The sequence below is a fragment of the Oncorhynchus kisutch genome, linkage group LG22 (genome assembly GCF_002021735.2).
Source record: "Oncorhynchus kisutch isolate 150728-3 linkage group LG22, Okis_V2, whole genome shotgun sequence".
Lineage (NCBI taxonomy): Eukaryota > Metazoa > Chordata > Actinopteri > Salmoniformes > Salmonidae > Oncorhynchus > Oncorhynchus kisutch.
In genome coordinates, this window is record NC_034195.2 from 25,765,217 (window position 1) to 25,789,854 (window position 24,638).

The window sequence follows — 24,638 nt, forward strand, 5'->3', positions numbered from 1 at the left end:
GATAGGAACTACAGTATTTCTAATGTTATCTCTCCATCTTTGTCTTTTTTTGACAGAGATTAAACAATGTGATTGGCGCAAATCTATGGTACAATGTCACAGTGAATCATATTTCCCCCTCAGTTATACAGACTGATTTGCAAGAATACACGTTTTATTTCTTTATCTTTATTGTAGTACTTGTGCAAAGCAGTAGAAGGTACAGTAAATGTATATAATGAACTTGCCATAGTGGTACATTTTCAAATGACTTGACCCTTGCTATTTACAAGGGAAGAATTTATATGGTACATATTTTCTTATTTTAGTGTATTTCTGCATAGCTATCTTTATAGGTAAGCCAGGCTAAACGTTTGCACTCACAAAATAGAGTAGTTGGGATCCTTTCACAGCATATACAAATTGGACATTCAGTTCAATTATCCATAAGATTACAATATTCATAATCAACAATATTCAGTGTAATGTAGAGGAGCTCCTTCTTCCCTCATGTTTTGATAATCAATCACATGTTATTTGATCTCTGTATTGAATGGCAAAACATGAAATACAGCAAGGATATACTCAGAAAACTGTATGTGACACTGTCAATTCCAATTCCATTTGAATACATTTGGATCAATTCTTATTTTATTATCTCAAACTAATAATATAGCATGAAAGAGAGGTGTAATGTACATACAAATATACACAACATATACCTGAAAATGGAATGTAGTTGATCACACAATAATGATATAGCAGGTGTTGAGAAAACAGGAGTGAGATGTGTTTCAACAAGGAAAGAGACAACTTTCTTATTAAGAAAAATACATATTCCATTTAAGGAAAACAATTAAAACGTTATCCTTAAAAATGCAACTGGTCAGGAAAGTGCCACTCATCAGGCTCCCAGGCTAATAGCGTATGAGCATTGGGAAGAAGTGTCTGGTGAATGAGATTGAAGTGCCACTGACATTGTAGCCTATGCAACAATGTAATTTCAAAGTGAAGGCTCATATTTGTTTCAATATTATATTAACCAGAGTAAATAAACATGTTTACATAAAACAAATAGAATGATGAAATACAGAATATAAATTCATATTAAAACAGCACTAATTATCACAGTTTGGTTATGAATTTTTCACAAAAAAAAGTTAAGTAAATATTTCCAGTCCCCAAACACATTCTAAATATATCATTATACATATTAAAGACCTCTACATGAGGATTTTTTTACAACTTATTTACAGTTCTTCTCACAACTTCATCTGCAACTGTTTACTCCAGCTGAATAGCACAGTAAGCATCTCTATTGTTTGTCTGTTTGAGTTAAAGCTGAGAGCGTTCCTGTTTGCCATTTCCTTACTTATCCAATGTACTATCTGTGATATATTCAATCAATCAATCAAATGTATTTATAAAGCCCTTCTTACATTAGCTAATGTCACCAGGTGCTGTACAGAAACCCAGCCTAAAACCCCAAACAGAAAGCAATGCAGGTGTAGAAGGACCTGCATTTTCATAATGAATATATCTGTTTGAATACCAATACCATTTCAATGACCTATTCAGAGCTGATACTCTTACTCTACACAATCCCCAGCTATTGTAAGTACAGAGTAGGGTAGTGAGGTCACCATTACTACACTCTTAGAACAAAAGGTGCTTTCTAGAACCTTAAAAGGGGTTTTCAGCTGTCCGCATAGGAGAACCCTTTGAAGAACCCTTTTTTCGAAGAGTACACTGTGTTTCAGGTCACATTTATCAGATTATATTTACAGTACTGCAGGTGAGGAATGCTGTTAGCCAGAGATGCACCCATCTAATAGGTGGCTCCAAATATTTCCATATGCAAGTCATCTTAGAGGAATTATTTTTGATAAAGAATGAAGGAAAACTGACATGTATAGCATGGATGCAATCAATTGAAACTGAGAGTTTAGTTATTTGAAGTATGTTTCGAACCTTGCTCTTATGTCACAGAAAATGTACTATTGCCGTTGGATCACAGATAAGAGATTACTGGGTTTTCAATAAGCAAGGATTTTTAAGGCTCATTGAGACTTCTGTTCTTTTGAGCTACGCCAGAACATTTCCAAACAGGAATGGACTTCCTGCGGATGTAACTTACACCTCTGTTCAGAATGAAGATTTTTATCCCTGTCTTAATCTTCCTGATGTTCTTTGAAGAAAAGACAGGCCAAGAACAATCTTGACCCTGTGAGCGTGTGTTATAAAGGAGCGTAGTATTGTGCAAACACTGAGCAGCGATGCATGGGGCACCAAACCCAATATTCATGGTTTCACTTTGGTCCATGCGATACCAACTATAGCGAGCATTTCATTCCCAAAGCACAGGTTCGCCATTAAAGCATGGTCCTACACCCTGATTGCCTGTCTGCATTATTTTCAATTAAGCGCTGTTAATCCATTCATCCTCCACCTCCTTGTTACAGTATGTGGTCCCTCGCTTAGACCCCCAAGCTCCGTTTCTGCTCAAAGTATGCATCAAACCTGGCCATGGCATACTCCTGTGGGCAGACAAAGGAAAGAAAAATATTGGAACATTTGCACAGAATGGATTTCAGACAGTGGATAAAGAGAGAGAGAGAAAAGGAATCAAAATGAAAATACGCCTCGCACAGTATGTGTGTCAGTTATACATATTTCAGCAAAGAAAGGAAATATAACAGAGATAATCTTTACCAGGTTGACCATGGAAAATATTTGTGTATAGTTCAGAGTAGTCTATGACACCAAACATAGCAAGGAACACACTGACAGTGCTTTCTGATTGTCTGGGTATAAAGTGTATGCTTCTATTTCCTGTCTTATCCAACATGCACTTCTAATTTATTTTGTTTGAGGGAGAATTGCTGTGTTTTTTTATATCACACATATAAATGTGTAAAACAAAGGCATGGCAACCAGATGATGGACACTCACCATGTACCCAAACTCAATGGTGGAGATTCTCGCCTGGATCATCGACCACAGACCCCAGAAGAAGTGCGAAGCCAGAGCAAACCTGTGTAATTACCAACAGACAAATGTTTCAATAAAACTGTGGACGAGCACAATGGCAGTATGGTCCATTAAACATATATATGGGTGAACTGAGAAAACCTTTGGTCCATAGCAACTGCCACATGGAAATGTGCTATTTCATCACTACAGGACTGATTGCAGAGTTTTATTTCCGAGGGAGCATTTTACAGTAACCAAGAGGCCCAGTCTGAGGGGTTCATTATTATTATGATTTACTGCTGCTCTGTCAACAGGAGGCCATTCTAAGTACTAAACCACAGGTGTCCTCAGAGTTGTAAAAAAAACAGTAAGTCAACTTGTCCTCATGTGTCATGATGACTCATATGGTGTGTCAGAGACACGTGAGCAAATTCATCCCTCATTCACATTCCAGCAAAACGCCTTGGCTCACCTGTTGGCTTCCACAAACAGCTCCTCTTTGAGTTTCATCTGGTCTTCAGCGCTGTGATTCTCAAATCCCTGCTCAGTCTCTGACAGGTAGCTTCCAATGAAATGTAGCTGAAAAGAGGAACATCACAATGTTATTGGCTGTATTTTGCCTAGAGAGCCACTCATTCAGATTCAGAGGACAAAAAGTCTTCATACTGTCATCCTTACTCACCTGTTGGGCTTTAGTGGGATAATTATTTGAGTTGACATGGAAAAATGGGAACTTGTCATTTGTATAGTCATACATCCATTCACAGAAGTGGTTTCCTATGTCAAATCCCCTGAAAACACAAAATATTGAGAGAAAAATCATTAACAATGATATCACATTTGCCAGGTCAGCAGTCCTGTCAGTTACACCTGATATTTGATAAGCGTATTTTCAATGTTGGAGAACTGAACATTCTTCCAATGTACATTGCATTGCAACATGGATTGAGGATTATGATTGTTTGGGCTCTTTTCCTTGTATGCCCAAATGAAAACTAGGGCTGCAGTAAACTGTTACCATAGCAAAGGAAGAGAAATATGAGATGATTTCTCACAAAGGGAACGAAAATGGGTAGCTCTTTGTGAAGGGAATCACAGCTGCTGCTGTGGAAACCAGACAAGAGGAACAACTTGGAGGATAAACTCTTTCCCAACATTTCTCTACCCCTGGCTGCGGCATTATGGGTTGGTGCTGAAAACCTGTACAGTTCAAACCCTTTCAAGCGAGCCACACCTGCTGCTAAGCAAACCAACTGGGAAGAAAACAGTGGGAAAACAAACAAGATGTGAGTTTGACATGAGCCTCCTAGGACTGTTCTCATTGTGTACAGAAGTCCATGTGACATAACAATTTTTTTTGGTATGAACACAGCTTGTGACGGCCCTGAATTTTCTGAACCGTCTTAGTGCTTCTTCTTCCAATAGGGCGCTTCCCCTTCAATTCCCAATTAAATAGTGCTTCTCCTTCCAATAGGGCGCTTTCCCTTTAATTCCCAATTAAATAGTGCTTCTCCTTCCAATAGGGCGCTTTCCCTTTAATTCCCAATTAAATAGTGCTTCTCCTTCCAATAGGGCGCTTTCCCTTTAATTCCCAATTAAATAGTGCTTCTCCTTCCAATAGGGCGCTTTCCCTTTAATTCCCAATTAAATAACCAGCATCAGCTGAGCAAAAGTGGGGTTGTGATGGAGACGACGTGAATGAGGATGTGGTCAACCCTCAGTTCCGAAGCTGCTCTATTCCGTGTGTTTTGTAGCCTAATAAGAGTTTTACCCAGGATCGGATCCACTCTTTGCGTCCGTGGACTACACCGCTCAGCGGATTGGATTGTCTGACTGACCGACTACAACCTTTTTGTACACGGTATTTCATTTGTTTTGTACTGTACTGTGATGATTTATGTAGTTCGTTGTAGTTGAGGACTTAGTAAGAGTTGATACACTTTAAAGATCTGTGGTAAAATAATTGTTATATTGATTGTATGGTTAATACTGGGTTTACGCTACACTTGAATGAACTGACAAACATTACGTGACAAAGGTCACTTGACTTCCCTGAACTCCTTTACCGGGCTGGACTTTAAAAAAAAATATATATATTTTTTTTTTAGGCCCGAGGTACAGGACATTTCTGGAGGAACCAGAACTCATTGTGTTATTTAAAAAAAACGTATCTCCCTCACTAGCTTTAAGCACCAATTGTCAGAGCAGATTACTGCACCTGTACATAGCCCACCTATAATTTAGCCCAAACAACTACCTCTTTCCCTACTGTATTTTATTTAGTTTGCTCCTTTGCACCCCATTATTTTTATCTCTACTTTGCACATTCTTCCACTGCAAATCTACCATTCCAGTGTTTTACTTGCTATATTTTATTTACTTTGCCACCATGGCCGTTTTTATCTCACCTCATTTGCTCACATCGTATATAGACTTGTTTATACTGTATTATTGACTGTATGTTTGTTTTACTCCATGTGTAACTCTGTGTCGAACTGCTTTGCTTTATCTTGGCCAGGTCGCAATTGTAAATGAGAACTTGTTCTCAACTAGCCTACCTGGTTAAATAAAGGTGAAATATTATTATGTGTGTAATCATTTATGTTGGTAATACAACCCACGCAAAATACATTTGTTTTTGAAGTTCTTTCCCATGTTTTAAGGGTTTATGGAAAGTTTTATTTCCATCCTGACTTTTACATAAGTCTGTTGTATTGGTGTAGACTTGACGGACCAGATGGGACTCATTCCCTTCCAAACCAAAAGGAGAAACCAATGTTTTCTCTGGTAGGCACAACCTACCTGGCACCCCTATAAACAATAACCTCAAGTCAAAACTGTTACAAGCTTCCTAATGGTGCCCTGTCCTACCCTACCATAGAGAACATTGGTTTCTCCTTTTGGTTTGGGAGGGATTGAGTCCCATCTGGTCCGTCAAGGCTACACCAATACAAAGGACTTATGTAAAAGTCAGGATGGAAATATCAAAGCTTGGAGAAAGTGAAACCTGATCTGTCTTGAGAGTGACGCGCACATGTGGTGACGTACAATGACTACGAGGGAGCCTGAGGGTCAGGACAGCGGGGGTGGGCTGTTTTGACGGAACTAACTTGGCTGTGAGCCAAGGCCAATAACAGTGAAGGTCCTTTCTGAGAAATAGGGCACTCAAGCATTCCATGTTTTACAAAAAAGGCTGTGGTACAGGAAAACATACAGTAAGAGATTGTGTGGAAGTTCTGGATGGCTTAGTTAGATTCTGAAATATAACTCGGATGACGACAGCTTGCTGCTGAAATAGTGGAGATTTTAAATGAATCTGTGGCTACATTCTTGTCTTTAAACCATGACAAATACAAAATACCAGAGTAAATTCCTTCCATCAATAGCTGTGTTGCAGCAGACATTACATTAGAGTTCCTATGAATATTTCATGAGGCAGAAGCTGTGAAGGAATATGGTTGGAGAACAGTCAGGGGAGCTTTGGGAATCCACTGTTAGATTCTGTGCATAAAGCTAGCTGGATGATTAGATTGAACAGGTTGTCCTGCTCTGCTCCACCAGCCCAGTCTGCTTGATTCCAGAGATTCAGACACACTCAGAAGGGTGAAAGAATGTCACAATGGATCGGCCATGGGGGGTATGATTTACCATCTGCCGAGACAGTGTCACCTTGGATAGACACAGCCCTCCCACATCGTAAGGTGTGGTCAATGTTTACTGGCTCTTAGACACCCAAAATGTTGTACATTCACTACAATTTGTGACCAAAGTAGTTGAATCGGTTGGAAAGGAGATGATTACAGTATACACTAACTAGTGCCCTGAGCATGAACACACCTGTAGTTGTAGCTGCTGTATTCAAAGTCAATCAGCATGAGCTTCTGTCTGTCAGTGCCTTCACAACCACTGAGGAGAAGGATATTTCCTAAAGGATGAGCGAATAATTATTACACCACACACACATACACACAGTAAAACACATTAGCAAGGGATTTCAAAGATTTTCTTCACTAGCTTTATACAAACTGCAATACTATGCCTAACAGTGGCCTAGCAGAGTTTCACAGGGTCTCCGTAAGGTTGGAGCAAGGGCAAACCCCCTCAAAAACATGGGGCATAGAGAAAAATGTGCAGTTTTATAGCTAATGTCATGCTATTTTACACATTTTGCCATGAGGCTGAGAGAAAATTCACCAGCTTTAAAGCTAATTTCCTGTCATAGGGTTGGCCCCCCTGTGGGTGTGTGTGCTATGCCAGTGTACACACTCCTGTGTACATACTTCCCATCCGAAACAGATCAGAACAGTTAGTGCATATATTATGACAACATTTTGTTGGTTTTGGTCTTTGGCCAGGTTTTTTTAGGCTTTTGGCCACACAACATTTTATCTCGAGGCAAGCTGAAAATCTACACCCCTTCGTCAGTCATTGGTCAACAGTAGGGATTCTTCAATGAGGTGTTCGTTGCCATTCAACGATAGACAACTTGTTTTCATATACATTTTTTTCACCTGAGAAATACTTCAAACATCTTATTCAGATGTAAAATTCTGTGACTAAGATCTCCTCTGCAAAAATGTACAAATGTATGACAGATTTCTTGAGTTATCTTAGATTCCTTCTGACTATTTTCAGGAAGTGTATACTGGCTACAGAGTCTCAATATGGACAAACAGTACTATTGTCGCTTTTTCCTTGTTTTTCAAGCGACAGTCTTTTAAGGGAGTATGCAAGCACACTCGTTCGGTTCGCCTAGCCGGGTTCGGCAAGGTGCCAGCCAAACCGAAGCATGCAGAATCCTTCAGACCCCTTACCTTCTTGACAGTCATTGTGGCAGAAAACCACAGGGGAATGACTGGAGTCCAGCAAAGACCTACAGAGACAAACAAACCATATTTAAGCAGGTAAAAAGCAGGAGATATAAGTCTACTAATTCACTGTTTACCCCCAAAACAGGATGCAAAATGCCAGAACATATTTCAACCATATTTTAATATAATTATTGGTTTATTGTTGTTAACTGGATTCCACACCAATTTAGTGGAAAACACCATATGACTAGTACATAACTGAATTACTGCATATACATGTAATCATGTCTGTTCATGTGTGCAAAGTCTAAATACTGTTGTGTACGTTATGCAGGGACCAGGGTGGATGTGATGTGGGCCTTACTTGAGATTCTCCATCTCCTGGGGCAGGTTACAGCTCATCAGACGGGCAAACTTGAGCATGTGGGACTCCCTGGTGAAGGTGAGTCTCATCACCTGGTTCAGGTACCTGTGGATGGGGGAAAACATCAGGACAGTCAGGGTACTGTATGTATGGGAACACTGGGATACACGCCGTTGTAGAGTTTATAGATAAGACGGATATCACTATTTTATCACAGCGATGCACAGCACTCGTACAAATCACACATTATTTTGCTGACAAGCAACCTTTCCCTTGTGATTTACCTGAAACTATCCTCAGACCACGACGAAGGTAACTCTGATAAGCGAATCCCTTTAACAACTTAAATGCCTTAAGTGTAAGCAAAGAAGACATTCATAAAACACATCATAGGGGGCTATTTGTTTTGACCAAGACTGTTATTGATGTGTAGTTTTACTCTACAAATGCCATAGGAAAACATCATTTGTCTCTGTTATCCTCAAACCAGGTGACTAGAGAATCAACCAACAAAAGCAAACTAGCTAACCATTTTGTAAGAGGAGATATGTGTGACAGCTAATGTTTGTTTGGAGTGTTCAGTGAGGTCAAGTTAGGCAACGAGGGTTTACAGTTTCTAATAAGATACCAACTCACTTGTCAATAGTTCCAAACAGCCATTTGGGCTCCTTGTTGAAAGGCATCCTCATACCATGGAACTTGGCCATCTTCTCAGCTATTTCAGCAGATATGCTAGGCATGCTCAGCTCATCCGTGTCCAGTTTACGACTCTATTAACACAAAGAGGTCAAGGAAGTAAGGTCTACAAGTCTTAGCTGAATACAGGTTGTCTTCTTTCCTTTCACGCTGACAGCTTTATGTGCAACAATAAACAGAAACACCATTACCAATAGACTGCTGACAGTGAATGGAGGGTATAACCAGTTCCAATGCCCTTAGGCCCTCTAATTTGCTCACTGTCAACCTGACAGTTTAAGATCTTATCAAAGAGGAAGATGTTTAAAGGCCACACGCTTGACCTCTCTGCATTCTTGGTCTCTGAGTACTAGTGAATAACTCAAATGTTTCATTTTTACTGCTATTCTCCAAAATGATTAATAATATACAGGCCATTTCATTAACCCTGTGTGGATCTTCATGCACCATTGACCTCAGTGAGAAGAGGAAGAAGGTAGGTCACAGGCTATACATTACCAGTCAAAGGTTTGGACACACCTACTCATTCAAGGGTTTTTCTTTATTTTTGACTATTTTCTAAGTTGTAGAATAATAGTTAAGACATGAACACTATGAAATAACACAGATGGAATCATGTAGTAACCAAAAAAGTGTTAAACAAATCAAAACGAATCAAAACTTCTTCCCAAGTAGCCAACCTTTGCCTTGATGACAGCTTTGCACACTCTTGGCATTATCTCAACCAGCTTCACCTGGAATGCTTTTCCAAGAGTCCTGAAGGAGTTCCCACATATGCAGAGCACTTGTTGGCTGCTTTCCCTTCACTCTGCGGTCCAACTCATCCCAAACCATCTCAATTGGGTTGAGGTCGGGGGATTGTGGAGGCCAGGTCATCTGATGCAGCACTCCATCAGTCTCCTTGGTCAAATAGTCCTTACACAGCCTGAAGGTGTGTTTTGGGTCATTGTCCTGTTGAAAATCCAATTATAGTCCCACTAAGCGCAAACCAGATGGGATGGCGCATGGCTACAGAATATGGTGGTAGCCATGCTGGTAAAGTGTGCCTTGAATTCTAAATAAATCACAGACAGTGTCACCAGCAATGCACCATCACACCTCTTCCTCCATGCTTCACAGTAGGAACCACACATGCGGAGATCATCCGTTCACATACTCTGTGTCTCACAAAGACACAGCGGTTGGAAACAAAAATCTCAAATTTGGACTCATCAGACCAAGGGACAGATTTCCACCGGTCTAATGTCCATTGCTTGTGTTTATTGGCCCAAGCAAGTCTCTTCTTATTGGTGTCCTTTAGTAGTGGTTTCTTTGCAGCAATTTGACAATGAAGGCCTGATTCACGCATTCTCCTATGAACAGTTGATGTTGAGATGAGTCTGTTACTTGAACTCTGAAGTATTTATTTGGGCTGCAATATCTGAGGCTGGTAACGCAAATGAACTTACCCTTCACAGCAGAGATAACTCTGGGTCTTCCTTTCCTGTGGCGGTCCTCATGAGAGGCAGTTTCATCATAGCGCTTGATGGTTTTTGTGACTGCACTTGAAGAAACTTTCAAAGGTCTTGAATTTTGTTTAACACTTTTTTTTGGGTTACTACATGATTCCATATGTTTTATTTCATAGTTTTGATGTCTTCACTATTATTCTACACTGTAAATAAAAACCCTGGAATGAGTAGGTGTGTCCAAACTTTGACTAGTACTGTATATCCTCATAATTTTCTAAACGTAGCTTGGCCTTTTGGTATATTCACTAACACTGTTATGGCAGAAGCACACTTTGAGAACAGCGATAATGATGACTACACTGTCATTGTAATGATGCATCTATTAAGATACCTAAATATGAGCTCTTGCATAGCATGACATGCGTGAGCTATAGATATGCTATGGATTTGGAGAATCCAAATCCATTTGCTATGGAGAATAAACGTTATGGATAGTCAAAGTAAATCATTTCCCACTTGAGTAAATGAGGGATACAAAGTATGTAGAAAGCAGGTGCTTCTACACAGGTGTGGTCACTGAGTTAATTAAACAATTAACATCCCATCATGCTTAGGGTCATGTATAAAATGCCCAGTTGCCCATTATTTTCTCTACCATGGCTAGAAGAAGAAATCTCAGTGACTCTCAAATGAGCATAGGGGATTTACAGGGTGTGTGTGCGGGCGCAGGTTTGTGTTTATTTTATTTAGGCAGTTACCTGTACATCATACAAGCAAAACCCGTGATTCAGATAGAACATGACTATTCTGATGGTCTATACCGATTTAAATTCAAACTGTCTAGCCCAGGCGTGGGTTGAATTTAGCAAGAGAACTCTCGCTATGGGAGAATGCCTGGGCAACGTGGGCGTGTATTAAATTGACCAATAATACTCTCGCTAGCACAAAATGTTAAATTACAGAACTTCAAGCTATTTTTGCCACTTTAAGTAGGGAATAGATTTAGCATGGTTCATGTATTCCCTTTTCTATCAATTAAACACACATCATTGAACAAAACACACATACATGCATCCAGACACCTATACGCACGCATGCACACAAGCAAGCATGCAATCACATAGTCATTAATGATTTTTTTCAATGATTATCACTCCACATAGAGTAACTTACTGGGACAAACTGCTCCAGTCTGCCCTGAGGGAAGATGCCAAAGAGTTTGGGCCCAAGCTCCCGCTCAGCCAGAATGGCAAACATCACACTCTCCAGCACCATGGCCTCAGCACCCTGCAGACACAGAGAAGAGGAATTAGCATGCACACAAACAGATAGCTGAATGAGAGAACGTTGTGGTTGTTGACTTCTCCTATTAAACCTTGTGATTTTCAGTCACTGCTGCCTTGCACAATCAACCCCGTCCTTAGAAATGATGAGGTTAAATGACTGTCATTGGTTAATGCTTTCATGGCAACCGGATGTGAGGACAATTAATAGGATGAGCTGGATGACTGCAGCCAAACTGTGGTCCATTGTTAGCTGAAACTGTCCGCAACTACCACCGTCAGTTGGACAGAAACTCATTCAATTCCATAGGATTAAAGGAGGAACAGCTTAGACAGAGAAAGCTGATGATGAGCACATGACCTTGCGGCTGTCTGGAAGAGATGGGAGTATTTTTTTTTCCAGGGATCTAGCATTCACAATTGATAAATCAACTATACACAGATCCAGATCTTTGAGGCATGTTAACTGTAAAATGGCTACCTCAATTAAACAAATTACATTCCCAACTCTGTCAGTGAATTGGCAGGTATTTTTATCCGTCATGGTGGTAGGTTTAAAAGCAGATTTGGACCAGACGGGAGAATGATGAGAATGATAAAACAAGGGGCCAATTGTACTGAGAGAGGCAGAGCCTGCCAACAGCATCAATCGGTAATTGTGGCTGCTTAACCGAAGAAGACACCTGGGCTTTTCTACTGGGGAGGAAAAATGGTTGCAGGAGCAATTATCTGAGGCCAGAGCTTTGATATAGCTAGCATTCAAAAGATAGGCCCACAAAAAAATATGTTAACTAACAAATACATCTATGTTAGCACTTCTAAATACAGGGTCCTTGTTACTGTGTAGTTATTAATGAAAGTACATTCAAAAATATTACTAATAACTATTTCCAATGTTACACTGTACAGTAGTAACTCTAATAATAACCCATAGCACTGGGTGCAATCCAAATGGTGCCCTTATCTAGGTCTAGTGTAACCTGCTATGAGCTGGCAGTGACCTGTGGACTCTGACAGTTGGCCAAGGAATGTGCTAAGTGGTGCACTTCAAAGTGGCTTGGCGCTTCCTGTCGGAAACCAGATAGGAGGAAAACAGATCATAGTAGTGCATTGCTTATGACCTGTTGTATGCACTGTGGACCGACCTCATATGACTATAGACATGGGAAAAACATTATTAGTCAATAATCAATGACAACATGGGGGTATTCTTTAGTCCTCATCTAAGATATCTTTCCCTCTAGTCAAAAGAGAGATATTGTGATCATCTTTAGGGACAGTATATCCACTGTGTGGATGTCTTGCCTTAAAAGGGGTGAGACCCATCAACCATAGACAATATACGTATATGAAACCATAATGACCCTTGGTTTGGCAGACCTAAATAAAATAAAAACTAAGCCAAACTCTGCAAAGTATTCATATACATTGACACATTTACAGATGGGCTCTGTAGTGCTGATAAATGACAAATGCAAATCTGCTCAACGTATTATCTCTGTTATCATGATCATCCTGACACACATCGTGGCCTTGCAGCCTGTATGTAGGTCTATGTGTTCAGTGCATTTCTATGTCCAGAAAGTCCCTCTAAAAGTGGGTCAGCAGCCAGCCTCAGTTTTCCAATTACTTTTATTTAACTTTCTATGACCTATTTCTATGACCTACTGGTCAACAGCAACCTAACAGGTTGTCAAATTAAACTGGCTAAGTAGCCTACTTTTCAGGTTAATAATCAGCAATGCTATCTACTGGTCTGTTGACATTGTTGTGAAATTGTTCATCATTCCATTCCGCCAACCTTCCTCATTATTGAAATAAAGAAAAAGTGAATTTTTGAATGGCTATCACTTCCTTTGTTGCAACTCAATATATGATTTGTAAATTGAAAAACTTGATTACATTTATTCTGTGAAACAGGAAGGGAAACAATGAAGTGTCCCTTTTAGCAGGATGCCATAGTCCACTGTGGCCTGTCCTAATGTTAACACTACTATCCTGAGAAATGGAAGGAAATCACACTTCCTCAAAAACACCACTGAGGTCCATGTTTCATAATGTTGACAAAATAATGTATTTGGAAAATCATGTCACTTTTCTAGCCTTAGATTTGTTTCCCTGTAGCTCTGACCTGGATATCTGTGCATGTGGATAACAAGACAGATAGCAATAATGAACTCAATCAGTAGTAACCATAGCCATGGGTAATGAGTACCTCTATTGACTGAAAATAAGATTGATCATATTCCACCACCTTAAAAAAAATCATTGTTGACAAATGTGTGAATGAACTCCTTAGTTTCACTCTCACCTTCTCTCACCTTCTGTAATATAAATGAAGCATGAATAGTTTCAATGCTAATTTGAAAGTTCTGCTAAAAACACATCAACAGTAGGTTCAATGTCACAGTACCATCCCCTGAATATCACTTCCCCTCCCTCTACCCCCTGTGTACCATGGCTACGGTCACATGACCATGGCACAGCAGCTGTGGGGATTTTCCAGTTGAAGCTCCAGTTATGAGCAATGTTCCCTCATTACTGTGCTCAAGCAGAATAAATATCAGACCACCTAGAGAAGCACAAGATTGAACCTCACTCGACTTTCTAGAGTTTTCCCCGTTAGTTAACAATATCAACGTTTCCCTTTATTGTGGAAATTGTGATCGAATCAACGCAATATTCGCCACTTTCAATGTAACATACCGAAACTAAACGAACTATGCAAGACTTAGTATGCAAGACTTAGTATGCAAAACTAACTATGCAAGAGATTTTGTAGAATTCTGTAACTACCCATACTATCTACACAGACCGGTGCGGCATAACCAATCAGAGCTGCAGTAGGTCTATGTGCAAATAGACCATTGCCATATATGGTCCTATGACATTTACTTTGAACTGGACTATTTACAGCATGAGCGGTCCTGAGTAGATAAGCTTGTTTTGGGATTAAAGAGAGGTGCATGTACCCACTTGTGCACATTTTGTTAATATCCTTTGGTAGTTAGTGAGTTATTAGTCCAGTTATAGATCATTTGTAGTCAGCTATAGGGGAGTGATTGCTACATTTCTAGCCATCTTTGAAAAGCAAGTCAGTTAAAGAGCTTTTTTTGTCTTAAAGGGGCAGTGTTGTATGTCCACACAGGCTTGAATAAGCTAAGTAGCCAATAGGCAGAGGGTAGCATCATTTGTCTGACACTCTGTAATAATGGTTTGGGCCTACATTATGATCAAATAGCCACAGTAGCCTGCTTGGCCACTGTTAAAACTGTAACTTAAAGTGGGTACAGCCTCAGTGTTCACAGTAAACACGCACTGGATGTTGCACAGAATTTTCACAACGTTCAAATTTGCCCTCCGCAGATCTCACATTTGCTCAGTGCTGAAAAAATGTTGAGGGAACATTGGTTATGAGTGGTGTGTTCACTATTACTGGAATTAGTCATCATATAAAGGTGAGAGTCTATAGTGAAGTATGCCACGTTGTTCTCAAACTGTATTTTGAAAACCTAATTGCCAATCTTGTTGTCAATTTGAACTTGTTTCAAGACAATATAGGGAAAAGGCCATAAACATGCAAATGAAGGCTAAGGAGCGGTGAGGTTTACGAGGGGACAGACTGTCTAGCCAAGCTAGGATTAGCCTCTATGGGATCAAACTCTGTGACTCTCATGCAAAAGATAGTAATTGCAGATTTACGCCATGACATCATGAATATTAATGTTTACCCTCTTTTTATCTTGCTATCATCAACTGACTAACAGAGGTCACCTCAATCCAAAGAGATGACTCAACAGTGCTATTTTTTTACACCATTTTACACCATCCAGTTGGGAGAAAGGACTGGGATTGACATTTTTCAAAGTGATCACTAAGTCCATTGGTAATTACTAAAACCTTTGATGCTAAACTATACAGACTAATTTGATCACAAACTCCAGAAAATGTATACAAAAACATAGTATCGAGGCCAGAACAATGACACATGCTGTGGGGTCATTTTCACAATCAGATAGCAAATCTAACTAATAGTCTGGGTAAATCACCTTTGCCATTAGTTACTTACTTGAAAGAGATTTTCTTTGTTTGACTGTCTGGGCTCCCCCTTATTACAGGACATCTATCAATGAAAGAAAAAGCAAGAAACTAACCATGAGTACATGTATTTTCTCAAAAGACACATCATGCTACATAGCATTCTCACAAAGAGACAATGACAGAGTACAGTATAGTCCCCAAGTCTGACGGCCAAAGAGGCAATAGGAAAACTCTCAGTGCCTTTAACAACCTCCTTGTTGAGAAAGTAAAGTTGCGGAAACAGAAACAAGCTCTCGCTCTCTCTGAAAGGCATCTATTATCTCCTGATCAAGGCAGCTGGCACTGACTGTATGCTTTGGCATAAAATGCAGATATTGACATTGTTGTCCTATCTATGAACTAGCACTTTTAATATTTTCTCCTCTGAGGAAACTCGGTTACTCAATGAATTTCTGAGTTATTAATTAAATGAGGTATTTGATGAGACAGCAGTGTATTTGATCTGTGCATGTGCTAGCTCCAGCTGAGCGAGCCTCCCTCTGTAGTTCAGAACAACTGAATGTATACGTGCGTCTTAGAAATCGTTTTCACATATACACTTTACATGTCCGAACTCAGAATCAAATATTCTTCCCAAAAATAACTGTCGCTGTGGAAGAAGGTTGATTTTGATTGCCAATGTTCTGCATTTATCCGAGTGCCACCAGGTTGCCTGATTTCACGTGACCATGTAAACAGGATTATTAGGGAAATCGTTCTTTTGCAAAGCATGTAAACGGTTTAATCGAACTATGATATTAATCTGACTATCCACAATAATCACATTATTGTGTGCATGTAACCATGTAACCACTCATACGCCGGATTGGCGCGCATTCAACAAATCTGATCTAACAAAGTGGATATTCGGCAAATCTGTCATTATTGATGTATAACAGGCCCACAATGTGGGAACTAAAGTCCGATTTGGATATTTGTCTGGTTTTGCAGCATAACATTTAGAAGTGGTCTCTTTGCTGGTTTAGAAGAAGTGACTGCTAAATGCTAACTCCCTTTCGTATAAGCTGGTAGCATAGCTAGTATACATAATTCGGTGGCGGTAGTCAGTCATTTTTAACTGCAATGAAGTTGACATTAACATGTATTGGGGTTGAAATCCATACAAGCATTATACTATTCAACATAGTGTGAAATAGACATAAATAATAGCCTAAATGTTGGCTAATTTTGCTGGGGGGCAATGAGGAGATTCGGGGCTCTTTCCCCCATGCGTTTCCATGGCATTTTCATTGTTTTGGTCAAGTTCAATTGATCTCTTTACCACATGTATTATCAATTTAAAAAACTCAAACTACTTGAGTCTATAATGAATGGATATTAATATTCCATTCTATTCGATTCTTACAATAGTTGTGGGTGCTTTACATCTCCTGGCTTATTGTAAAGGTTTAATTAATGGGTCCTCCAGTTCCAAATCGTGTATTACTTCTTACTAGAAATGTGGCATCTCTTTTATTTTCTATTTCATAGTGTTACTTCAATCATTTATCACTGAACTGTTTTAGAGCAGAGCAGTTGCTTTTGTCATCCCCATCCAACTACATGAACATCCAGTTCTTTGTCAGCTTGACTGAATCTTGACCTGGATTTTCTGGTCATCTACATTTAGTCAGGAGGTTAACTTGGGGTTGCCCTAACTAGCCTACCATCATGTGACCTATGAGTAATGTAGTGTGGACCTACTGACACATCATCAGGAATGATATCATCCTGTGTCCTTTGGCTGTAGCTCATGATGCACACACCAAACTAAAATATATCACTGGTTGTTATCATTATCATCATGGGCTGTTGGACATTATTATCATTATCATCAAGGGGCGTTGGACCTAGTAACCAAAAGGTTGCAAGTTCAAATCCCAGAGCTGACAAAGCACAAATCTGTCGTTCTGCCCCAGAACAGGCAGTTACTGTTCCTAGGCCGTCATTGAAAATAAGAATTAGTTCTTAACTGACTTGTCTAGTTAAATAAAGTTTTTAAAATGTTTAAATACAGCGCAACACCTTACATATTAATTGCTGTCAGGTGAGCTCCTATTGATTTACACCTGGAGTTCTCCTTTGTATCACTATGGTATTTAACAACTTACTTACAATATGAAAATAAAAGGATAGGAGAGGTAAAAAAACAAAACATTCCCCCCATATCTTCACAAGTGCATCAATTCACAAGCTGACTTCCATAACAATGTGGGTGAACTTTGTTGAGGACAATACTGAGACTTCAGGGATCGCATACTGTACCGTGTATGGTATGGTGGAATCACCTGGAAACAAGTGTGCTCAAGGCACGCTCCTTTTGGAAGGCCTACGGCAAAAAACATACGCATGTACAGCCATGGTGGTACATCACACCACAACAACAGAAACACACACACACACACACACACAGCTTGAGCCACCATAGACCATGCCATCATGTGGGTATTTGCCCCAAAGGACCTTTCAAAGATGTTTGAGGAAGAAGATATATCTCCTTTCCCTTCTGTCCAACCCCAAATTCCAGCAGCAAAGCAAAGACCCCTTCAGCCTGTTCAGAACCTCTCAGGGAATACATGTAAGCTATGTCTTTTCCTAAACTTTTATATTATCACATTCTATTATATTCTAAAGCATGACCAGAAAATCTGAGTAAATCAAATTGTACTTTCAAGGGTCCAAGAGTGGACCTTTTGGGTAGGCTATGCATTTAGCCTAAAGAACATTGATTACATTTTCAGATTCAGAACCAGGACGTTTGTAATTAAACTGAAGAGAAAAAAGGTAAGATGTGACTGACTCACTCAACATTGAATTGTCTGTTGTCATACACACCTGTAGAATAGCTCCATACAGACGCAAGAGGACGTTGCGGGGTTCATCACCTACACTGGTTTGGATGTCGGGTAGGGCGCAGAGGAAGAGCTTGTTGCTGAGGCCACCCCTGTCACAACGTCACAAAAAAACAAATGAAGCTCATAAAAGCCTCACATTTCCCTATCTCCAGCGTGTACACATTAGACCAATGGCTGTGGCGACCTAAATTACGGGTTTATTCTAGGATAGAAAGTCCATAAATAAGAAGTGATGCTTTGAAAACAAACACACACAATACAATCCCATATAGGCAAAGCTACCATTTTAATTTGAAATAACATTAGGTGTAACCCAGTATCAAATTCTCTGCTTATTAACCCCATCATGACCATTCATTTAAATTATAGGGCGAGAAAATGTGGCCTATATGCAGTTGCAAACGCAGCAACTGTTTATCTGTGTAGTAGGCTATATGACAAATAAATAGTGATAAATAATGGTGAATGTCCTCAAAGAACATATCTACCTTATTATGCTGATTTGAAAATCCTCTTCTGTCACCGTTTTCCACGCACCGTGGAGAAAATCTTTGCACCATAAATACGCCTTGCGCTTCGTGTCCTGGTCAGGCTCATCCGGCCGGATGATTTCCTTGCATTCATCCTCAGTGTCTGGCTGGACCTCAAGTGCGTTTTCAGTGACCAACAAACCCAATGCCATGGAAGGGGATGATGACACCCCGTTGATAAATTTTGTCTTCATTTTGTCTTAAAATGAATACTAAATAGCGTACAGTTATGAATTAATTAGATTAAAGTAAATTTATAATTACGCAGTCTTGCGTTGAGGAAGAAAAATATACGATTTGATTTCAAGCAATGTGTATTTAATCCCCAGCAAAACAATAACACGCGTCCGTTTTATTCAGACAGCAGAATAAACAGGTTCGTTCCGTGGCAAGGAATGAAGACTGAAGACACACACTTGCTGGTTGAGTCAGGCAATAGGCTGAAATCGAGGGGATTTACATCTACACGTCATACTACCGCACTCATTCTCTCCCCTCATTGGTTGGCACGGGCACGTCCTTTCACGAGCAAACAAAGCCAACCCAGCACCATTTCCCATGCACAATGAAAGCCTCCTTGTAGTTATTTCGCAAATGAAAGATAGCAAACCATTGTCCTCTTGCTATTGCTTTTATCCGTGAAAAACAATTGTTCTGTTTGCCAGAGTGGTGGGCAGACAACTGACTTTATGCCATGCTATGAATTATGCTTTTGTTATTCAAGATCTAATTCAACAAGACTTTCTATAAAACAGTTTACACCTCAACGGGAGACTTCTGGGAATTTCATATTTTCACAATGCATTTCCTACAAATGTTGTGACTATGTAATGTTTGTGCTGATCTGTGTGCACAAAAGGGTAAATTAATATGGCAAAAGCTGAGGTCAAGTCTGTGTACCCAAGGAGTAGTGTAGACTTCAAATGCTATTTGTCCCATTACCCATTCTCAAGTATCAACTCTCATTAAAAAATACTACATATTATTTGAAGACACCCCCTACAGTTTACAAATAATGTAGGGCAGCCAAATCTGTTTGGCCTTCTTGCCAGGTCATCCTTGCAAAATAGGTTTGTAACCTCAATGGGTCTTACCTGGCCAAATAAAGGTTAAATAAATAAAACATATCCTATATTTCAGGGAATTCACATGATCTTTGTGGGGGCAGCAATTAAGAATGGAAACTAAAGTTCCAGAAAGTTCCTCGATTTGACCATGTCTCCTTAAAGAGCAGGGAAGTGCATCAAGTCATGAAGACATTACATTTGGAAGAAAACTTTAATTTGAGTACTCAAACTGTAAAATAACAAGATTTTGTGATTTGCATAATAAACTACATTCACCAGAAATAAGCACAAGTTTGCTATTGTTTTTCTTTTCCAAAGTAGATGAATGTTAAGAAAATCAAAGTTATAGAAAACACAGCCATGTTTTATCAAATTCAGCTGTAATTCTCAACATTATGCAAGCAACTCAAAAAGGTAGCTTAATCAAGACTACAGACAGTAGCCTACATATGACAGAACACAGTATTAGTGACTGGTCCAAAGTTGTACAACATACTTTAAATCAACCTAGTATAAAAATATACAGTACCAGTCAAAAGTTTGGACACACCTACTCATTCAAGGGTTTTTCTTTATTTGAACTATTTTCTACATTGTAGAATAATAGTGAAGACGTCAAAACTAGGAAATAACACACATGGAACTATGTAGTAACAACAAAAAGTGTTCATTCAAAATGAGATTCTACAAAGTAGCCACCCTTTGCCTTGATGACAGCTTCGCACATGATTGGCATTCCCTCAACCAGCTTCACGTAGAATGATTTTCCAAAAGTCTTGGAGTTCCCACATATGCTGACACAGCCTGGAGGTGTGTTGGCTCATTGTCCTGTTGAAAATCAAATTATAGTCCTACTAAGCGCAAACCAGATGGGATGGCGTATCATTGCAGAATGCTGTAGTAGCCATGCTGATTAAGTGTGCCTTGAACTCTAAATAAATCACTGACAGTGTCCCCAGCAAAGAACCCCCACGCCATCACACCTCTTCCTCCATGCTTCACGGTGGGAACCACACATGCCGAGATCATCCCTTCACAAACTCTGCGTCTCACAAAGACACAGCGGTTGGAATTAAAATCTCAAATTTGGACACATCAGACCAAAGGAAAGACTTCCACCGGTTTAATGTCCATTTCTCATGTTTCTTGGTCCAAGCAAGTCCCATCTTATTATTGGTGTTCTTTAGTAATGGTTTCTTTGCAGCAATTCGACCATGAAAGCCTGATTCATGCAGTCTCCTCTGAACAGTTGATGTTGAGATGTGTCTGTTACTTGAACTCTGTGAAGCATTTATTTGAGCCGCTAAAAATAAAATAAAGAAAAACCCTGGAATGAGTAGGTGTGTCCAAACTTGACTGGTCCAGTATATAAAGAGCAATTTAAAAAGTTGAGACATGCACCACACCATTCAGACACAGCAGACAAAGTAATTCAGGTGAACTGATGATCAAATGGTGAACAAAATAACAAAGTGAGAAAAGTGTTTCAATATCTACACCACCTAAGCCAGACCAAGTAAGTTCTGAATTTGTGATTGCTAAATAAAGACTGAGAAATTATACAGTTCGAGAATTGAGTGAAATGAATAGAAAAATAAAAATGTGATCAAAAAATAAAATAACATCCAAAATAACCACATCTGCACAAACTAAAAAGTTAACAAATAGAATCATTATGCAAGCACCAACACATTTTGATTAAGGAATGAGTGATTACAATGGGACTAAAACATCAGAGACCAGCTCCCAGGAATCACTGGAAGTCAAACATTTTCACATACCTCCAGCAAGAAACAAGAATTCTGTTCCTTTTAAAAGCTCTCAAAACAATATATAAAATGCATGTTATTTTATATGCATGTATGCACTGCCATGTTGACAAAAGCACATTTTGTTTGCAGTGTGTTCCCAAAAGGTTCCATTCTTGCGATGTCAGTGGAGCAACATTTAGCATGTTTACCAACACAAACTAGAAAATGCTTTAAATATAATTAACAATTGTACAAAATAAAGCTGAAGATATAAAAATAATTGCTTACACATTGTATGCCATGTAAAATGTACACATTCTACAATATGAATAACGAACCAAGTTCCACCATGTACAAAAATAGTTAACATTTTACAACAGCATGTGATTGTACTTTTATTGACATAACAAATGAAGACCCATAGAGCTCATGGATTGACTGTTCGTGACTGATTTTCACGTCTCCTTGATGCGATATCAATATCTATAGAGTCTTTACCAACAATGAGGCGGAGGCGTTTTGTTGGTGGAAGTGGAATAAAATCATCGTCAAACTCTTCATGGTCAGATGCATCTTCATCCTCTTCTTCTGAAGAGGACGAGTCTTCCTCTGTGTCATGGTGCATTCCAAATGTTGCTACTGTGGGCCCAAAGACCTCCCCTGCCTCCCTCTCTACTATACCTGTGAAGGGCCCACTACCATGGCAATACTGGCTGAGCCTCCTGCTGTCCCACTCATGCTGCAGGTGAATCTTCAGTTTGGAAGAGCGAATGTGTTCCACAGGACTGAGGCCATGTTTGGAGGAATGGATGTGTTCCACAGGACTGAGGCCATGTTTGGAGGAACGGATGTGTTCCACAGGACTAAGGCCATGTTTGGAGGAATGGATGTGTTCCACAGGACTGAAGCCATGTTTGGAGGAGCGGATGTGTTCCACAGGACTGAGGCCATGTTTGGAGGAATGGATGTGGTCCACAGGACTGAAGCCATGTTTGGAGGAGCGGATGTGTTCCACAGGACTGAGGCCATGTTTGGAGGAATGGATGTGGTCCACAGGACTGAAGCCATGTTTGGAGGAGCGGATGTGTTCCACAGGACTGAGGCCATGTTTGGAGGAATGGATGTGTTCCACAGGACTGAAGCCATGTTTGGAGGAGCGGATGTGTTCCACAGGACTGAGGCCATGTTTGGAGGAGCGGATGTGTTCCACAGGACTGAGGCCATGTTTGGAGGAATGGATGTGGTCCACAGGACTGAAAGTCCCATTACTCCATCTGGCTGCATAAGAGCTCCTCTTGGTCTTTGCATGGTGATGGCTCTTCCCAAATTTCATGCTGGTCTTTGTGGAGCTGGAGGACTTGACAGGGTCAGACTCACCAGGCTCAATCCTACTGCTGCCGCTGTCCCTTCGTCTCCGCAGGGTTAATTTGGGAATGCCTGAGCTGTTGTTGGCTAGGATCAGCTGGGAATCATAGCGCGTAATCTGCTGTTTCTTCTTCCCCTTGCCAAGGTGGAGAAGCTTGTCTCCCTTAGACAGATTGTTGTAGTACTCACGACCATCAGGCAGGCATTGCAACTCTTTCCTGCATACAGCTATGTCTGGGGTACGGGCTGCATGGTGCAGGCCTGGAACCTCCTCCTGGAGAAGGGATGCTGGTCTGAAAGAGTGCTGCTGCTCCTGATTTATCACTTGCCTCTGTCTGGGACAGGTCTCACTTGGACACTTGATATCCAGGCTTGGGCTGATTATCCAGTGACCATCTGTGACATACTCTCTGAGGTCTGTAGGATTGGTCTTACTAACCACACCACAGTTTGGTTGAAGTTTAATGTTGTCAGACCCCTGTGTGCCAACTGATGCTCTGGTTGAACTGCGAGTTCTGTGAGTGCAAGCTAAACCATCAGGGCACCTACTACCATCTTTCATTGGGTTCTGAATGTGTTCCTTCACAGTGTAGTGCACAAGACAACCCCTTGTTCCCACCACTTGCTTGGGTCCTTGCTTATCCATCGCACTCTTTCGCGAGACCCTGTTACTGACTAATTCTGTGGGGTCCTTAAGGCACAAACCCATAGCTTCCACCTCAATGGGGAACCTGTGAGCAGTTACCTGACACCTTCTTCCTAGCTTGTGCAAAGGCTTTACGGACTTTGAGTTTCGTCTCTCTTGCACGTTGGAGTTCTTTGAGTGTCTTTGATTGAATGATGAGGTAGGCATAGGCATTTTGGACAGAGTTTGCCTGCTTAGGGCTTGTGCGTCACTGAGCCTGGTCACACTGGAGCAGGCTGTCCTCCCTACTGCTAAAAATAAGAATAAGAAATAACAGCAGAACAGTCATCAGAAAGTTGGACAAACATTACTAAACCTGATGACAATCATTGCAAAATTGCAATGTATTAGAATATTATTATGTAGCATGTTATAGTTCTTAATGCAAGTATGTGTGTCCAGTAAATCTTATAATTGACCAATAGCAGCTATACATCCTCAACCCAGGGATTGACCCTAAGGTCTGAAAATCACTTGCCCATCGGGGAAGTCAGGACTCTGGAATATGTTTTAGTTGCCTGAAGATTATGATCACTTGCCTGAAAATGTAAATGAGCTTTTTACATGCAGAAATATCATATATAGCCTGCCTTTCTCCTACACATAGCGGAGGAACCAGAAAGATCACCATTAGAAATCATCGTATTTTGGTTATCAGTAACCATGTCCTGAATTTCCTGGGGCAACCACAGAGTAAACACAACTTGCCTAACTGCCATAAAAGCCAAAAATGGTCCATCTTCCACTT

The 24,638-nt window shown here is 40.2% G+C and overlaps 2 protein-coding genes across 6 annotated transcripts in view; both read right to left on the bottom strand.

Annotated features, from left to right (window-relative positions):
• Positions 1 to 148: 148 nt before the first annotated feature.
• chka (choline kinase alpha) lies at positions 149 to 19,452 on the bottom strand. 2 transcript variants are annotated; one of them, XM_020455992.2, is made up of 12 exons: positions 18,981 to 19,452; positions 18,473 to 18,581; positions 15,627 to 15,680; positions 11,448 to 11,561; positions 8,764 to 8,897; positions 8,128 to 8,232; positions 7,767 to 7,825; positions 6,790 to 6,877; positions 3,635 to 3,743; positions 3,425 to 3,531; positions 2,932 to 3,013; positions 149 to 2,516 (listed from the first exon to the last, which is right to left on the bottom strand). In XM_020455992.2, exons 1-12 carry the CDS (start codon positions 19,214 to 19,216, stop codon positions 2,457 to 2,459), a joined length of 1,257 nt encoding a protein of 418 aa, XP_020311581.1. In that variant the 5' UTR covers positions 19,217 to 19,452; the 3' UTR covers positions 149 to 2,456. The 2 variants fall into 2 exon arrangements, with proteins under 2 accessions (XP_020311581.1, XP_020311582.1); XM_020455993.2 differs by lacking the exon at positions 15,627 to 15,680 and having other exon boundaries at positions 18,981 to 19,395.
• Positions 153 to 24,638, bottom strand: part of kmt5b (lysine methyltransferase 5B) — a 28,285-nt gene continuing 3,799 nt past the window's right edge. For 3 of the 4 annotated variants that reach the window (XM_031801902.1, XM_031801903.1, XM_031801901.1), the window contains 12 exons: positions 18,981 to 24,141; positions 18,473 to 18,581; positions 17,903 to 17,966; positions 15,627 to 15,680; positions 11,448 to 11,561; positions 8,764 to 8,897; positions 8,128 to 8,232; positions 6,790 to 7,825; positions 3,635 to 3,743; positions 3,425 to 3,531; positions 2,932 to 3,013; positions 153 to 2,516 (listed from right to left, as the gene is read on the bottom strand). In XM_031801902.1, coding sequence (XP_031657762.1) covers positions 22,268 to 24,141 — 1,874 coding nt within the window. In that variant the 3' untranslated portion in view covers positions 153 to 2,516; positions 2,932 to 3,013; positions 3,425 to 3,531; ... (7 more) ...; positions 18,473 to 18,581; positions 18,981 to 22,267. The remainder of the gene's footprint in view (positions 2,517 to 2,931; positions 3,014 to 3,424; positions 3,532 to 3,634; positions 3,744 to 6,789; positions 7,826 to 8,127; positions 8,233 to 8,763; positions 8,898 to 11,447; positions 11,562 to 15,626; positions 15,681 to 17,902; positions 17,967 to 18,472; positions 18,582 to 18,980; positions 24,142 to 24,638) is intronic. The other variant, XM_031801904.1, reaches the window with a different exon arrangement.

What these genes read in the sequence shown, in the direction of transcription:
- chka (XM_020455992.2), bottom strand. Translation starts at nt 19,216, where the DNA reads ATGAAGACAAAATTTATCAACGGGGTGTCATCATCCCCTTCCATGGCA. An exon ending in CAGGAGATGGAGAATCTCAA is followed by an intron (nt 7,826 to 8,127) that starts GTAAGGCCCACA and finishes TTGTCTCTGTAG; the next exon opens with GTCTTTGCTGGACTCCAGTC. An exon ending in CCATTGAGTTTGGGTACATG is followed by an intron (nt 2,517 to 2,931) that starts GTGAGTGTCCAT and finishes GTCTGCCCACAG; the next exon opens with GAGTATGCCATGGCCAGGTT.